Consider the following 18852-nt stretch of genomic DNA (forward strand, 5'->3'; position numbering starts at 1 on the left):
CTCCATACCTTCTAAAAAACTCCAGCACTAAATTCCGCGCTCTTCTCCTACAATGGACACAAACTATGCTCACAGACAGCCTTTTCCCGCAAGACCTCAGCGAACTCATCGTCACCCCAATTCTAAAAGATCCTAAAGGAGCAACAGATCAACCATCCAACTACAGATCCATAGCCTCAATACCACTCTACGTCAAAATAAGGGAAGGCCTAGTAGCCAAACTTCTCACCAACTATTTAGAAGACCATAACATACTCCACCCTTCACAATCTGGCTTCAGAACCAATTACAGCACTGAGACACTACTAAGCTCCCTCCTGGACACAGCTAGACAACACCTCAGCACAGGCAAAAAAATGTTCCTCATACAATTGGATCTCACCGCAGCTTTTGACCTGGTGGACCATAACATCCTTCTACAAATACTAGATACAATAGGAATCACAGACAAAGTACTCACATGGTTTCAAGGATTCCTGAAGTCCAGAACCTACAGAGTAAAGTCGAACAATGAAAAGTCAGAATCCTGGTCTAACCCCTGTGGTATACCTCAAGGATCCTCTTTATCCCCTACACTCTTCAACCTCTACATCGCATCCCTTGGCACCTACCTGGACAAATTAGGCCTAACCTCCTACAGCTATGCAGACGACATCACCATTCTTCTCCCCTTTGATCAACCAAAACCCTCCATTACAGACACTAGCCCGCATAAAACATTGGAAACAATAACAACATGGATGAAAGACCACAAACTGAAACTAAACCCAGACAAAACAAAATTCATTCTCCTCGAAAACAACAAAACCCCAACCATAACAAATCTAGTTATAAACCCAAGCACATTCCCCATACATCCCACTCTAAAACTACTGGGAATGACAATAGATAAGTGCAACCACAAATCAATAAAACAATACAGAAATCATTTGCTATCATGAGAAACTTAATGCAAGTGCAAAAATTATTTGACAGAACACAATTCCAGATCTTAGTCCAGGCCCTAGTACTGGATCTTCTAAACTATTGCAACATTCTCTATCTCCCCTGCCCCGCAACCATGATTAAACAACTACAAACAATCCAAAGCACAGCTCTAAGACTCATCTACTCACTGAGGAAACATGACCACATGTACCTCAACTCACACTGGCTACCAATACAAGCAAGAATACTATTCAAATTCTGCTGTCTACTATTTGAAACCATAAACGGCAACAGCCCAACCTACCTGAACAACTGCCTAATCCAAATCACCACAACCAGACAAAGGAGAACCCTCACTCCATTCGCATACCCTCCAATCAGAGACGTCAAACGAAAGAAACTGTACGATGGCCTCCTAGTTACACAAGCAGCAAAACTAAACCACCAACTCTCCAATTTACTGATAATGACCTCAGACTACAAAATATTCAGAAAAGAAATAAAAACCATATTATTAAAAAAATATACTACCCAACAAATCTCTGAAATCAACCTAACACCACAAGAACCATCTCCACTCTCCAATACAATCTAACGCCACAAGAACCACCTCAACTTTCTATATCAACCTTCTCTACTCTCTAATTCCTCTGGAAATGACCAGATTTCTCCTTGTGTAATCCGCCTTGAACCACAAGGTAACAGCGGAAGAGAAATCACTAAATGTAATATAAAATGCAGACTGATGATGTAAAAAGCTGTGACATGCATTGATTTACCTTAAAAACCCCAAAAGGATAAGAAATGTGCAGGCAACACTATACTACATACATTGTTAATGAGCTGTACGCAAATAGCCTATGTCATAAGATATGTGTATATTTCAATAATGAAAGTTAAAATATCTAGGCTAAAAAATAGGAGACTAATTAAAAAATGAATTAATCAAAATTATGAAAGTCAATAGAGCAATAGAGACCTATAAGCATAAGGGAACCAATAACAATGCTTAAAACATACATTAAAACATGCTAAAATAGTATAATGAAAGATTAAGAAAGTAAACAGCTGACATCATTGAAAGGTAAAAATAATGAACCACTTTAGTTAATGCACTGATTAAGAAGAGCATGAACAATGTAAAAACGCTAGAACAAGCTCGGTCCCTTTTTAAAGATACGGTCACCGAGGCGCAAAATCTATATATACCGGGTATTAACAAGGGATCCAAGAAGAAAAAGAACAAAGAACCGGCATGGCTCACTTTAGAGGTAAAGGAAATGATCAGAGACAAAAAAAAAACTTCATTTAAGAAATGGAAAAGGTCAAAAACTGGAATAAGCACAAACAACATCAATGCAGGTGCGATAAAAGGGGCCAAAAGAGACTACGAGGAGAAAATAGCCAAGGAGACAAAAAACTTCAAGCCATTCTTTCGATATATTAAGGGGAAACGACCCACGAAGGAAGCGGTGGGACCATTGGATGACCAAGGAATAAAGGGAGCGCTAAAGAAGGACAAAGAAATCGCTGACAAACTGAACACATTTTTTGCATATGTATTTACCGAAGAGGATATACACAGCATACCGGAACCCATCAGGCTATATGCTGGAAGCGAAAACGGAAAACTGACAGGGTTAACGGTCAGTCTAGAAGAGGTATGCAGGCAGATTGATAGGCTTAAGAGCGATAAATCCCCGGGACCGGATGGTATCCATCCGAGGATCATCAAGGAACTAAAAGGGACTATAGCTGAACTGCTTCAGCTAATAGCCAATCTGTCGATCAAATCGGGAAAGATTACGGAGGGCTGGAAGTTGGCGAATGTTAGGCCAATCTTCAAAAAAGGTTTGAGTGGAGACCCAGGAAATTACAGACCGGTGAGTCTGACCTCGGTACCGGGAAAGATGGTGGAGGCACTGATAAAGGACCGCATCATTGATCACCTTGATGGACATGGTCTGATGAGGATCAGCCAGCACGGTTTCAGCAAAGGCAGATCTTGTTTGACAAACTTGCTGCACTTCTTCGAGGGAGTAAACAGGCAGATAGACAAGGGCGACCCAGTCGACATTGTATATCTGGATTTTCAGAAGGCATTTGACAAGGTTCCGCATGAACGACTACTTCGGAAAATTGTGAGCCATGGAATCGAGGGTGAAATACTCCCGTGGATTAAAAACTGGCTGGAGCATAGGAAACAGAGAGTGGGGGTAAATGGACAATACTCGGACTGGAAGAGTGTCACCAGTGGGGTGCCGCAGGGCTCGGTTCTTGGACCCGTGCTCTTCAACATCTTTATAAACAATCTGGACATAGGTACGACAAGTGAGGTGATTAAATTTGCGGACAATTCAAAGTTGATCAGAGTAGTGAAGATGCAGGGAGATTGCAAAGATCTTCAACGTGACATAATCAAGCTCGAGGAATGGATATCAACATGGCAAATGAGGTTCAATGTGGATAAGTGTAAAGTGATGCATGTCGGTAACAAAAATCTCATGCACGAATACAGGATGTCTGGGGCGGTACTTGGAGAGACCTCTCAGGAAAGAGACTTGGGAGTTCTGATCGACAAGTCGATGAAACCATCCGCGCAATATGTGGCGGCAGTGAAAAGGGCGAACAAAATGCTAGGAATGATAAAGAAGGGGATCATGAACAGATCAGAGAAGGTTATCATGCCGCTGTACCGGGCCATGGTGCGCCCTCACCTGGAGTACTGCATACAGCATTGGTCGCCGTACATGAAGAAGGACACGGTACTCCAAAATAACTTTAAAAGAAGATAAAACTTTATAATAAGATAAAAAAACAAATCGAAATAAATATGTACAAATTTACAGGAGTCGCAAGGATGAAAAGTGGCGTGTGAGCGTTTGAATGGTCATAGGAGCCACGTAAATGAAAATGGCAGGCATACTAGAAAAAACTCCAACCAATATAAAAAGCTTTCAAGCATACAAACAAAAGGAGGCTCAAAACCACCCTATAAAAGTAAAGCAAATAAATATAGGATAAAAATGTATATCCACCTAAGAAACAAATAAAATTAAACAAACTTTGAACATTGGACGGTGTAATATACTTGTGCAGAAAAACTTAAGGCACTAATTCAACTGAAGCCGAGAAACTTCAAAGATTCAGCGGGGAGACTGCCGTTACAAAGAAAATATTCTACACCAAATGGAAGCAATAAAAGGTAAACCTTACCTTATGCTGTACAGGGGCATTAATACCTTCTTTTTCCTACTAGCCATACCTCTCCCTATGCAACCTAGCATCCTTCTAGCTTTTGGCCTCACCTTTTCAACCTGTTTGGCCACCTTAAGAACATCACATACAATCACACCCAAGTCCCGATCTTCTGTCGTGCATATAAGTTCTTCACTCCCTAAACTGACCGTTCCCTCAGGTTTTTGCAGCCCAAATTCATGATCTTACATTTCTTAGCATTAAGAACATAAGAATTGCCACTGCTGGGTCAGACCAGTGGTCCATCGTGCCCAGCAGTCCGCTCATGCGGCAGCCCTTTGCTCAAAGACCAGTGTCCTATCTGAGACTAGCTTTACCTGCATGCGTTCTGGCTCAGCAGGAACTTGTCTAACTTTATCTTGAATCCCTGGAGGGTGTTTTCCCTTATAACAGCCTCCGGAAGAGCATCTACTTTTCCACCACACTCTGGGTGAAGAAGAACTTCCTTACGTTTGTATGGAATCGATCCTCTTTTAACTTTAGAGAGTGCCCTCGTGCTCTCTACCTTGGAGAGGGTGAACAACCTGTCTCTATCTACTAAGTCTATTCCCTTCATTATCTTGAATGTTTCTATCTCTCAAGTCTCAAGTTTCTATCTCTCAAGTCTCCTCTTTTCAAGGTTGAAGAGGCCCAGTTTCTCTAATCTCTCACTATACGGCAACTCCTCCAGCCCCTTAATCATTTTAGTTGCTCTTTCGAGTAGTACCGTGTCCTTCTTCATGTATGGCAACCAGTGTTGGATGCAGTATTCTAGGTGAGGGTGTACTATGGCCAGGTATAGTGGCATGATAACCTTCTCCGATCTGTTCGTGATCCCATTCTTAATCATTCCCTGCATACTGTTCGCCCTTTTCACTGCTGCCGCACATTATGGACAGCTTCATTGACTTGTCGACCAGTACTCACAAGCCTCTTTCCTGGGGAGTCTCTCCAAGTACTGCACTGGACATCCTGTATTCATATATAAGATTTTTATTACCAACATGCATCACCTTACACTTATCCACATTAAACCTCATTTGCCATGTCGTGGCCAATTTCTCAAGAGTGTTTATGTCATGTTACAGGTCCTCGCAATACTCCTGTGTCTTCACTATTCTGAATAACTTCGTATCGTCTGCAAATTTAATCACCTCACTAGTTGTACCAATTTCCAGGTCGTTTATAAATATGTTGAAGAGCACGGGTCCAAGCACCGAATCTTGCGGCACTACACTCGTGACGCTTTTCCAGTCCGTGTATTGTCCATTTACCCCCACTCTCTGTTTCTTATCCGCTAACCAGTTTTTAATCCACATGAATATTTCATCCTCGATTTCATGGGTCGCAATTTTTCGAAGTAGTCGTTCATGTTGGACCTTGTCGAAAGCCTTCTGAAAATCCAGATATACAATGTAGACCAGCTCACTCTTGTCTATCTGCCTGTTTACTCCCTTGAAGCAGTGCAGCAAGTTTGTCATGCAAGATCTCCCCTCATCAGATTGTGTCCATCAAGGTGATCAATGATTCGGTCCTTTATCAGCGCCTCTACCATCTTTCCCGGTACCGAGGTCAGACTCACCGGTCTGTGGTTTTCCGGATCTCCCCTCAAACCTTTCTTGAAGATCGGCGTGACATTCTCCACTTTCCAGTCTTACGGAATCATTTCCCGATTTGATCGACAGATTGGCTCTTAGTTGAAGTAGTTCAGCTATAGCCCCTTTCAGTTTCTTAATTACCCTCGGATGGATGCCATCCAGTCCCGGGAATTTATTGTTTTGTGCCTATCAATCTGCCTGCATACCTCTTCTAGACTGACCGTCAACCCTGTCAGTTTCCCATATGTTTCCTTCATACAGACTGTCGGCTTCCGGTATGTTGTGCATATCCTCTTCGGTAAATACAGATGCAAAAAATGTGTTCAGTTTGTAGCTGCCAAATTTCAGACCATTTTTCAAGCTTCGCCAGGTCTTTCTTCATGTTATTCATATCATCCGGCGTGTCTATTCTATTGCAGATTTTGGTATCATCCGCAAAGAGGCAAATCTTACCTAACAACCCTTCAGCAATATCGTTTATAAAAATGTTAAGAACAGGCCCAAGAACAGAAACTTGAGGCACACTACTGGTAACATCCCTTTCCTCAGAGCGATCTCCACTGATCACTACTCTCGGTCACCTTCCACTCAACCAGTTCCTGACCCAGCCCGTCACTTTGGGACATATTTCCAAGGGCATTCAATTTATTTATTAGACGTTTGTGTGGAACACTGTCAAAGTCTTTGCTAAAATCTAAATACACCAAATCTAGCACACATCCTCTATCCAATTCTCTGGTCACCCAGTCAAAGAAATTGATTAGATTTGTCTGACAAGACCTACCTCTAGTGAATCCATGTTGCCTTCTGTCCTGTAATCCACAGGATTCTAGAAACTTGACCATTCTCTGTTTTTTAAAAGTGTTTTCATTAATTTGCTTACCACAGAAGTAATTCCCTACTTCTTCCTTACTTCCACTTTTGTGGAGAGGGACCACATTCGCCCTTCGCCAGTCCTCCGGTACCACTCCTGACTCTAGAGTCTCTTTGAAAAGGTCAGTCTGCGGAATTACCAGAACTTTCCTAAGTTCCTTCAGCACCCTAGGATGTACATCATCCGGCCCCATTGCTTTGTCTACCTTTATTTTAGCTAGCTCCTCACAAACACAACCCTCTGAAAATCGATCAGGGTCTATTACTCCTCCATCCCTATTCATGTTTGTTTTCTGTGGTCCCGCTCCCGGCACTTCAGCTGTAAACACAGAACAGAAATATCTGTTAAGCAATTTGGCCTTTTCTTTATCAGCTTCTACAGATTCCTCCCCTTCACCTTTGAATCTCTCAATGCCACTTTTGCACTTCTTCCTATCACTAATATATCTAAAAAATGTCTTGTCTCTCCATTTTACCATGTCAGCATGGGGGAATGGAGCTCAATATCGGACAGACTTGTATGGTATGTATCCTGCACATGGTGAGAGACAGGTGAAGGTTTGACAACTGCAGGTGTCGATTATTTATTGTCATAAACTGCGAGAGGGGGAACTGTGCAGCTTTGGAGCAAAGGGAAGACATTTTGACTGGTAAGTTGAATACTGTCAGTAATACGCCACACATTATCTGTAACAACTATACCAAAGCTAATGTACTGTAACACCTTTACCGTGTATTATAACACCTGTACCGAAGCTCATATATTGTAACACCATTACTGAAGCTCATGCAGACTGCTCTGAATTGACTCCGCAGTCATTAGTAGCAGTATAGAAGCTTCCAATAAACATAAACATCATTTATCCCAGGACAAGCAGGCATGATATTCTCACATGTGGGTGACGTCATCTACGGAGCCCCAGCGCGGACAGCTTTTCAAGCAAACTTGCTAGAAGTTTCAAGTTTGCACACTGCACCACGCATGTGCTAGCCTTCTTGCCCACTAGAGGGCGCATCCCCACCTCGTGGTCCTCAGTTCATTTTCATCCGCGGAGCCAGAAGCCCTGTGGAGAATTTGTGCTAAATTGTGCCTTCTGTCGCCGCGGCTGTGTAGGGATTTTCGCACGGTCGCTGCGTTTTTTTGTCTTCTTCTTTCTTTATTTTCTTTCTTTTCTAAACAAAAAAAAAAAAAAAAAAAATTTCGTTTCGTAGCTACCGGGGGCTCCCGGTAGCTGTGGCCGAGGAACCTCGCTTGTTCCCGGCTCTCTTTTGGGCCCATGTCCCGGCCCGTAACGGGCTTTAAAAAGTGCGGGCGCTGTGAACGGCTTCTATCAATTACTGATCCGCACGGGTGCTGTTTGCGGTGTTTGGGGCCCCTACACCCGACGGCGTCCTGCGAGAAGTGTGCCACTTTCCAGAAGCGGGCACTTAAACGCCGCAAAGCCCGCATGGCAGAACTTTTCTCGGTCGAGTCCCCTCCGGGGAAGGCCTCGAGTTCGGCCTCGGCTTCGGCCCCGGCCTTGACCTCGGCCTCGACATCGGCCTCGACCTCAGCTTCGGGACCATCGGCTTCGCCTCGGGCCTCGATGCCTTCGAAGCAACTGGCCTCTTCCAAGGCCTCGGGTAAGTCTCCGCTTCCCTCCTTTTCTCCCCCCTCTTCGGCGGGATACCCTGCTTCGGTGGTGCCGCCACTGTCAGGGGCAGCGGGAGGTGTCGGCCCAGCACATGATGGTTTTGCTGGGTCACATGGCGTCGACGGTTCACGTCACGCCTTTCGCTCGCTTGCACCTGAGGCTCGCGCAGTGGACTCTGGCGTCGCAATGGCGACAGGATCGCGACCCGGTGTCTTCCCGGATATCGGTGACCCCTTGCTTACGTCGATCGCTCCGTTGGTGGACCGACTCTTCCAATTTGTCAGGGGGTTTGCTGTTTCTCGTTCCTCCTCACACCATGGTCTTGACGACGGACTCCTCCGAGTACGCGTGGGGAGCTCACCTGGACGGTCTGCGGACGCAGGCTCTGTGGTCGGCCGAGGACCGTCGTTGTCACATCAATGTGCTGGAGCTTCGCGCCATTTTTCTAGCTGCGCGAGCTTTTGTCCACCTACTGCACGACCAGGTGGTACTCGTGCGGACGGACAACCAGGTAGCGATGTACTATGTCAACAAACAGGGGGGTACGGGCTCTTGGCCTCTGTGTCACGAGGCTCTCCGCCTTTGGGACTGGGCGATCTCGCAGAACATATTCCTGCGGGCAGTTTACATTCAGGGAGAGCAAAACCGGCTGGCGGACAAGCTCAGTCGTCTTCTTCAGCCGCACGAGTGGTCTCTGAATTCCCGGGTCCTTCGCATGGTCTTCGACCGCTGGGGAACTCCTCAGGTGGATCTGTTTGCCTCACCGGAGACCCACAAACTGCCCCTCTATTGTTCTCGGATTTACTCTCCGGATCGTCTCGAGGCGGATGCCTTCCTTCTCGATTGGGAGGGGAAGTTCCTTTATGCGTTTCCGCCGTTTCCACTGATTTTGAGAACGTTGGTTCATCTCAGATCGACCGGAGCCTCCATGATCCTCATTGCGCCTCGTTGGGCCAGGCAGCCCTGGTTCTCCCTACTTCTTCAACTCAGTACCAGGGAACCTCTGCTTCTGCCGGTGTTTCCCTCTCTGCTGTCTCAGAGTCGGGGTTCGCTGTTGCATCCCAATCTTCAGTCTTTACATCTGACTGCTTGGTTTCTCTCCCCCTGACTTCGATTCCGGTGTCTCGGGCCGTGAGGGACATTTTAGAGGCCTCGCGTAAGGTCTCGACTCGGCTTTGCTATGCTCAGAAATGGACCAGGTTTACATCCTGGTGTTCTTTGAATCGTCTGGAACCGGATTCGGTGCCTGTGGCTTCGGTTCTGGAGTATCTTTTGCATTTGTCTGAGTCTGGCCTGAAAACGACTTCCATTCGGGTACATCTCAGTGCCATTGCAGCATTCCATCGGCATCTTGAGGGTCGTTCTCTCTCTCTTCATCCTCTGGTGACTCGTTTCATGAAGGGGCTAGTGAATATCCATCCTCCTCTGAAACCTCCTCCGGTGGTGTGGGATCTTAATGTGGTCTTGGCTCAGCTGATGAAGCCTCCCTTTGAGCCCATCGACAAGTCGCATCTTAAGTTTCTTACTTGGAAAGTAGTCTTTTTGATTGCACTCACGTCTGCTCGTCGGATCAGTGAACTACAGTCCTTGGTGGCGGATCCTCCTTTCACGGTGTTTCATCATGATAAGGTGGTTCTTCGCACCCATCCAAAATTTTTACCTAAAGTTGTGTCTGATTTCCACCTCAATCAGTCTATTGTCCTTCCGGTGTTTTTTCCGAAGCCCCATTCTCATCCTGGTGAGGCGGCGCTTCATACCCTTGACTGTAAGAGGGCGTTGGCCTTTTATCTCCAACGCTCCAAGTCTTATCGGAAGGTTCCTCAATTATTTTTGTCCTTTGATCCTAATCGTTTGGGACACCCGGTTTCAAAGCGCACCTTGTCAAACTGGTTAGCTGCTTGTATTTCTTTTTGCTACGCTCAGGCTGGACTCCCGCTTGCGGGTCGTGTTACGGGTCATAAAGTCCGAGCGATGGCAGCTTCTGTGGCTTTCCTCCGATCTACACCTATGGAGGACATTTGTAAAGCTGCCACTTGGTCTTCGGTTCATACGTTCACCTCCCACTACTGTCTGGACACTTTGTCCAGAAGCGACGGCCGGTTTGGCCAGTCGGTGTTACGTAACCTGTTTTCATAATTTGCCATCCTCCCACCTGCCCTTTTTTGGTTGGCTTGGAGGTCACCCACATGTGAGAATATCATGCCTGCTTGTCCTGGGATAAAGCACAGTTACTTACCATAACAGGTGTTATCCAGGGACAGCAGGCATATATTCTCACAACCCGCCCACCTCCCCGGGGATGGCTTCTTTGCTATGATATGGAACTGAGGACCACGAGGTGGGGATGCGCCCTCTAGTGGGCAAGAAGGCTAGCACATGCGTGGTGCAGTGTGCAAACTTGAAACTTCTAGCAAGTTTGCTTGAAAAGCTGTCCGCGCTGGGGCTCCGTAGATGACGTCACCCACATGTGAGAATATATGCCTGCTGTCCCTGGATAACACCTGTTACGGTAAGTAACTGTGCTGTTTGGTATGGTGGTGACTTCACAACCAGCATTTAAACTTGGGTGACCGGAGCCAAGATGGAGTTGTGTGCGAGGCTTTGGTCGCTTTGTTAAGCAGACTGAATGGACAATGAGGGTCTTTTTCTGCTGTCATTTACTGTGTAATTGTAAATTCTTTAGCATCTCTCCAGACTGGTACAGTTCACTGATGGGGAAGACTGAGACAAAATTTTGGCTGTAATACTAATAGCAGTGCTTCCCTCTAGTCTAACCAGTCTGTTCTCAGTCTCAGCAGGTATGGTAAGCTGTGCCAGTCTTCCCTAAAAATGGTTAGTGTAGGCCTGGTGGAAGTTGTTTAGTAGCCTTCTTGTCCTCGTTTGATGCCAGACTGAGCTTAGGGGGGACCTTTTCAGGATCCGTCCGACCTCGGGGATGTCACACTCGATGGATCATGGGTTGAGTCCCTCCCTCCATTTCCTCCACCTCCCCAAAATTTTTCTAGAGGTGCCGCAGCTGTAAACCTTGCTACCGATATCAGCAAGGCATATGACTTAGAGAGCCAGTGCAGTCTGTTCTGACAGAAAAAAAAAAAAAAATTCCTGAGACAGTGCCTGTCTGAAGGGAGCCTTCAGTTCACTGTTATTGCTTTATTGCTAACCGGCACTTTTTCCTTTAACTAGGTCGCGTATTATGTAATGTGCACTTTTAAAGGGAAAAAGTGCTCATTGTGCTCCAGAAGCAAGGTTGATGCTTGCGGTGTGCTGGCCGCTGTGAAAGGGAATCCTTATCGGCTTCAGGTGCCGGTGTCCAGGGATCCCCTTCACGAGTGCCTCGCATGCCAGCAACGACAGTGGGGAAACCCGGGCTTCCGTCGTCACCCACACAGGAATTCCCCTATCTGCCGACAGTCAGGGAAATAAGGTTCCCCTTACCGCCAATGCTACTAGGGACTCCCTTACCGCTGTTGCAAGCTTGCCTGCTTTAGCGGCTGGGACGCTTCAGGTTTCTCAACTGCTACAAACCTCGAGGGATTGTTTTTCAGTGGGCTTTGCTTCGATTTTGATGGGAAGCACCTCCATTTTGTCTGCAGCCTCAGGTGACCTTCCCCCTGTATTAGAGAGACATGGGCAGGTTTCTGCTAGGTCCTCTGCTTTGGCAGTGAGTCCCATTGAGCCCCTGATTTTGTTTTTGCCTCATGTAAGGCTTATCTTCAGGTAGCCGGGGGTCTGCTTCCGCCTCGTGGGGGGGTGTTCACTCTGCGTCCACTTCTCAGAGCTGGTTTCATCCCCATCTCTTCCTCTCATGAAGCGGCTGAGCGTCTCTTGGGGCGATGATTTTTTCTATGGGGAGTACAGTCAAACCTCGGTTTGCGAGTAACCCGGTTTGCGAATGTTTTGCAAGATGAGCAAAACATTCTCACAAAACTTGTCTTGCAAACCGAGTGTTGACTCAATTTGCAAGCACCCCCTCCCCCCGATATCGCTCCCCCCGCTCACAAAGGCCCCCCCGCTCAAACCGGCCCCCGCCGCCCAAATAACTTGAGCTTACCCCCCCGGTCTGGCACCGGCACGCAGCCCACAGGACGTGCCGATGCCGCTAGAAGATCTTCCAGCCTTGAGCATGCATCTGCGCATGCTCAAGGCCTTCTAATTCTCCCTCTCGTCGAGATTCTCAGAGATGCATGCTCAAGGCCGGCAGAGGCAGGAAGATTTTCTAGTGGCACCTGCACGTCCTGTGGGCTGCATGCCGGTGCCAGACGGGGAGGTAAGTTCAAGTTGTTCGGGCGGGGGTGCCGGTTCGCACGGGGGGGGGTGCCTTTGCTTGCGGGGGGGAGCAGCGCCACTGGCCTCGGGGGGGAGGGGTGGGAACGTATCAAAGCGAGTTTCTATTATTTCCTATGGGGAAACTCGCTTTGATATACGAGTATTTTGGTTTACAAGCATGCTTCTGGAACGAATTATGCTCGTAAACCAAGGTACCACTGTAGTTTTCTCTTGATGAGGACCTGGACCCTTTGGGAGACCTCCAGGATCCTCTTGGGAGGACGGATGCCACTGACGACGGTTTTTCAGTTCCGTCAGCTAGCGAGGATGCAACAGTGATGCGCATCTTTCAGCGGGAAGATCTCCAGGAGCTTATTCTTCAGGTCTCGGTATTGCGTTTCGAAGAAGATGCAAAGGAGCCACCGTGTGTGGTGGACCCTCTGCTTTGGGGGATCCGCTCAGCATCTCGTTCTTTTCCTATGCATCAGGATATTCAGGATATTGTGCTTGCGCAGTGGAAAGTACCAGAAGCGCTCTTTCATTTTGTGCACTCTGTGGCTCGCCTGTATCCCATCCCAGAGGGGGATAGGGATTTCTTGAAATCGACGGTTGTGGATGCGGTGGTCTCGGCCATCGCGAAGCAGCATACAGTGCCCATTGAGGGACTCTGATGAGCGTAAGTTAGAGTCCCTCCTTAAGCAGAATTTTGATGTCACTGCTCTTGCGGTCCAGGCAGCGATATGTGGCAGTCTGGTAGCTCATGCTTGTTTTCGGTGGGCCGAGCATGTCCTTGACTGTGAGTCTGATGACTGGTCCTTGGTGGAACAGGAAGTAGCCAAAATTGAGATAGGTGTTTCTTATCTCTCTGATGCCATATATGACCTGTTGCAGACATCGGCCAAGTCCATGGCTCTTGGGGTATCTGCTCATCGTACCTTGTGGCTCCGGGCTTGGTCAGCAGATGCGGCGTTTAAGGCTAAGCTGACAATATTTCTCTTTAGGGGGTCTTTTTTGTTTGGCGAGGATTTGGACAAGTTGGTTCAGACTTTAACAGACTCTAGGGTGCCCATCTTCTTGAAGGCCGTGCCCACCCGCCTGCGTGGGGTGGCAATGCTCAGGGGTGTTTGCGTGATTTCTGCAGTTATCGTCCTGGTAGAGGGGCTGCTTCTTTTCCTGCCTCTGGGTCTCCCTGAGGTTGTTTCTTTCAGAGCATGCAGTCCTTTCGGGGGGGCCCATCAGAAAGGATGTGATTCCTCCGCCAGTTCACCCGCCGCCCGTCCCGCCCAATGACTCCTTGCTGATGCCTCCCTTGGTTCCGGTAGCGCTCAGTTGCAAGACTTTTACCAGGGGTAGGTCAGGATCACAACTGATCAGTGGGTCCTGGAGGTGATTCGGGACAGTTATGCTCCGGAGTTTCTCCACTCCTTGCTAGATCACTTTCTTGCTTCTCCTTGTCAGGCAGAAGAAGCATGCCTTTTGACAGATGCTTCAAAGATTGCTAGATATCAAAGCAGTGTGCCCTTGCCACTGGTCGGTATTCGATTTACTTCGTGGTACCCAAGAAAGAGGGGATATTTTGGCCCATCTTGGATCTGAAGGGGGTCAACAGGGCTCTGCAAGTTCCGTCTTTTCACATGGAGACCTTGAGATCTGTCATTATGAGGTTCAGCCGGGGGAATTTCTGACCTCTCTTGATCTGTTGGTGGCCTACTTGCATGTTCCAATTCACACCTCCCAACAGCGATTTCTTCGCTGTGCATTTCCTTTTGGTCTGGCCACAGCTTCGCGGATGTTCACCAATATTATTGTGGTCATGGCGGTGGTCTTGCACAAGGAGGGCATTGTGATTAACCCATATCTGGATGACTAAGTCTTTTCAGAGTTCCCGAGTTACAGCTCAGGTTATGGAGTTCCTGCAGTTGCTGGGATGAGTCCTCAACCTGTCCATTTTAGCGCCTGGAGTACCTTGGGGTTCTTTTCGACACCAGGTTGGGGAAGGTCTTCCTGCCAGAGGCCGAAGTGGACAAGTTGCAGTCGCAGATTCGTCTTCTGATGGCTTCCCGGTGTCCTCGGGCACAGTTTTTTCTCCAGGTCTTGGGGTTGATGGCGGCTTCCCTAGACGTGGTTTGGTGGGCCCTGGCTCACATGAACCTGCTTCAGCATGCTCTGCTTCAGGGGTGGTCGCCCCAGGTGCATGATTTGGATTCTCCCATTCCTCTTTGTGGGTTAGTTTGTCGCAGTCTCAGGTGGCTACAGTCTTCCAATCTGGTGCAGGGAGTGAGTCTGGATCAGCCCCAGTGGACAGTGCTTCTCATGGATGCCAGTCTCCTCGGTTGGGGAGCTCAGTGTCTTGGTCGCTCAGCTCAGGGCAGGTGGTCTCCAGAGGAGGCGTCTTAGTTGATCAATGTTCTGGAGACCAGAAACATCCAGCTGGTGTTGCTAGCATTCCAGACGACGTTGATGGCCAAGTCTGTTCGGGTTCTCTCAGACAGTGCTACGGCAGTGGCATATGTCAATTGACATGGGGGAACCAAGAGTCGTCTCATGGCGCAGGAGGCTTCTCTGCTCATGGTGTGGGTAGAGACTCATCTTTGGGATATCTCGGTTTCTCACATAGCAGGAGTGGAGAATGTCCAGGTGGACTTCCTCAGTTGTCACATGCTAGATCCCAGATAGTGGTCTTGGTCCCACAGCTTTCGAGCTGATTGTGCAGTCTTGGGGGCTGACAGTCATGGACCTGATGTCCATGAATGTCAATACCAAAACGGCACAGTTCTTCAGTCGGCGCAGGGCTGAATGCTCTGGTGCAGCCTTGGCCAACGGTGGGCCTCCTGTACGTGTTTTCTCCGTGGCCGATGGTGTGCAGAGTCCTTCTTCGCATTGCTCAGCACCCTGACTGTGTGATCCTGGTGGCTCAGGACTAACCCAGGCACCCGTGGTACGTGGATCTGGTTCATCTTCTCGTGGCAGATCCTCTCTCGCTGCCCCTCTCACCCGACCTTCTGACTCGAGGCCCCACTCCAATGTACGATCCAGGTTCCTTTTGTCTTATGGCTTGTCTCTTGAGAGGGAATGACTAGGTAAGAAAGGTTATTCAAATAAAGTGATCTCCACTCTCTTGTGATCCCAGAAGCTTTCCACTTTCGGGCTTATGTGCGTGTTTGGCTTATTTTTGAAGAGTGGTGCGCTGTGTGTGGAGTGGTTTCCTTTCGCGCCTTTTTACCTCACATCTTGGAGTTCTTGCAGGATGGCCTGGAAAGGGGCCTGATCTGGTCTTCTTTCGGGTTCAGCTTGCAGCTTTGTCTGTGTTTAGCGGTTTGCTGCAGGGTAAGCATTTAACTTCTTTTCCGGACATGATTCGCTTTTTGAGGGCGGCTAAATTGCTTCGGCCTCCAGTACGGCCTTTGGTTCCGGCCTGGGATCTCAATCTGGTCCTGTCCATGCTAGTGCGCCCGCCCTTTGAGCCCCTGGGTTCCTGCTTGTTGCAGGACCATTACTTCTGTGAGACGTGTTTGAGCTGCAGGCTTTCTCTTGTAGGCCTCCCTTCCTGGAGTTTTCTAGGGAGCAGGTGATGCTACGACCTGTTCCTTCCTTTCTGCCGAAGGTGGTCTCTCCCTTTCATGTCAACTAGTCCATGGTCCTCCTGGTCTTGGGTAGCCAGGAGGGCTCTTTGGAACAGAGGTAATTGCACAAGTTGGATGTTTGTCAGGTCCTTCGCTCTTATGTTCAGCAGACCCAGGAGTTCCGGAAATTGGATCATATTTTTGTCCTTTTAGCGGGTCCTCGTAAGGGAGACAGTGTTTCCAAGGCTACCTTTGTGCCCTGGATCTTCTGTCACCTGTCTTCTTCAGAAAAAGCCTGTTCCGGATTTTCTCAAGGCTCATTCCATTTGGGGTCAGGCAGCTTCTTGGGCTTAGTCTTCTCTGGTGCCTCCAATGGATATTTGTAAGGCTGCAGTTTGGTCTTCTCTGTATTCATTTGTGCAACACTACCATCTTAACGTCCAGGCACATTGGGACATGATATTTGGTGAGCGTTTCTGTGGCGACCCTCTGGAGGTCCCATCCATGATGGGTACTGCTTTGGTACGTCCCATCAATGAACTGTACCAGTCTGGAGAGATGCTAAAGAAGGAGAAATTAGGTTCTTACCTACTAATTTTCTTTCTTATAGAGTCTCCAGACCAGTCCTCACCATGTCTGGCTGTTGTTCTTACGGGATTCACATGAAGAGTGTGTTTTTTCTGCAGGTTCTAGTATTTTTATAGGGTCAGGGAGATCAAAAGAACAGTGGGTTTGGCTTAGCTGGCGAGCTGTAGGGACGTTTTGCTGAAGGGGCTTCTATGCAATTTCCAACAGTATTGCTGTTAGTTGTTACTCCTGTTAAGAGTGTTACTTTTATAATTAGCACTTCTTAGTTCTGCTTGGCTATTCAGCAGACTGGTTAGACTAGAGGGAAGCACAGCTATTAGTATTACAGCCAAAGTTTTGTCTCAGTCTCCACCAGCTGGTCATGGTGAGCTATTACCCATCAGTGAACTGTACCGGTCTGGAGAGTCTAAAAGAAAGTAAAAAACAAGGAATTCTTCTAAATGTATACATGAATAGTTTAGCTTGCTTTGGTCACCTGCTTAGAGTCAGGAAGAATTTTTTTTTCGTTTAAAATTTACCTTTCAGTAAAAGCTTTTAGTGATAATGTTTGTTATATATTAACTCTGTAAATTTTGGTTTTCTTCTTGTATTTGAAATGATTTTTTTTACTATTTTGTTTGTATTTGAAATTTAATAAATATGATTTACATTAAAATTTACCTTTCTAATAATAGAAAATGTATGGAGATCTACAAATTGCACAGAGATACTGAAAATTGCAGCAGTCTTGCTGATATGGCCTTGGTAGTTCTATGGCCTTTAGTATTGAATTTAATTGTTCAGGAAGTCATCCAAAGTCCCTTATTTGAGCTTGGATTTCTTTCTGTACAGCTCCAGTCCAGGGAGCTCCTAAAGAAGTAGTAAACCCCTCAAACAGCAGAGCCTCTCTCTTGGAGTCCATTCGCCAGGCTGGAGGAATTGGAAAAGCCAAGCTACGAAGTGTAAAAGAAAAAAAGATGGAAAAAAAGAAGTTGAAAGAGCAGGAACAAGGTAATCAGTCCTTCCAGAATAAAGCTTTTCATTCATTTGTTATCTGGTATAATTAAAGCCAAGTCCTGCTCTGTCCTAGAGCATTAAGCTTCCAAAACCGTTTAATTTCTTATGTTGAATATAAATGCACTCCCTTGAAGCATAAGGTATTGTCAATTTGATGACTCTAAATGCAGTGATTGAATACTAAACCTCAAAAAATATAAGGATCACTACTATTACTACTACTATTAATCATTTCTATAGCACTAATAGGCATACGGATCAGGCTAGAGAAAGTAACAGCATACCAACATACCTATGCAATAATCACTTACTTTTATTTATTTATTTATTTATTTTTGTTTCAGTGAGAGCCACAGGAGGAGGAGACTTGATGTCAGATCTCTTTAATAAATTAGCCATGAGACGGAAAGGTAAAGTATAGTGGAAGATATTTTTCATGTACCATACCTATTAGACAAAGTTAAGAATTTAGCAACTGTAGATGGAAGTAAGTGAGTAACTTGTCATAAGTCCAGTGGTAGCATCTGTCTCAGAGTGATGGATGGTTTTAGAAATCACTGTTATAAAGTAGAAAAGGATGTATTTTAAGCAAGCAGTGCCACATCAGCTTGGAGGACAGCTTCTTGAAAGCTGGATAAAATTGAAAAATGTCATCCTGGATATGGAGGCATTAAGGGCTCCTTTTACAAAGGTGCACTAGCGGTTTTAGTGTGTGCTAAAATGCCGCACAAGCAAGCTGCTACTGCCTCCTTTTAAGCAGATGGTATTTTTTCAGCTAGTGCGCACTAATCCTGTGCGTGCGCTAATGATGTTAGCACAACTTTGTAAAAGGAGCCCTAAGTCTTACATGGGAAGATTAGGTACTTCTTTCTAGTAAATAGGCACATCATTCCTGAACCCTGAGATTCTATATAGAGAACCTCATTAGCATTTTTTTGCTCCATCTCCCATCCCTCTGGGCTGTCCTGCAATTCTTCAGTTCGTATCAAATCAAGTCAGCCTTAGAGAGGAAACATAAGCGGGAGGGGTATGAGTATACACCCTGACAAACAAGTCTGTTCTGCTCATAGCACATAATACTTAAAACATGAACCATTGAAACATGTAACAAGGTACATCTGCCCGAGTGCAACTTGCACTAAAGCCTTAGGGTTCTGAAGGATACCCCCG

General features: G+C 46.7%; 1 protein-coding gene across 1 annotated transcript in view; it reads left to right on the forward strand.

Annotated features, from left to right (window-relative positions):
* WASHC1 (WASH complex subunit 1) overlaps positions 1 to 18852 on the forward strand; it is a 113304-nt gene that overhangs the window by 84770 nt on the left and 9682 nt on the right. The window contains exons 9-10 of the mRNA XM_033953077.1: positions 17518 to 17676; positions 18027 to 18092. Coding sequence (XP_033808968.1) covers positions 17518 to 17676; positions 18027 to 18092 — 225 coding nt within the window. The remainder of the gene's footprint in view (positions 1 to 17517; positions 17677 to 18026; positions 18093 to 18852) is intronic.

Source organism: Geotrypetes seraphini, chromosome 7 (assembly GCF_902459505.1).
Source record: "Geotrypetes seraphini chromosome 7, aGeoSer1.1, whole genome shotgun sequence".
In the NCBI taxonomy this organism is placed as follows: Eukaryota; Metazoa; Chordata; class Amphibia; order Gymnophiona; family Dermophiidae; genus Geotrypetes; species Geotrypetes seraphini.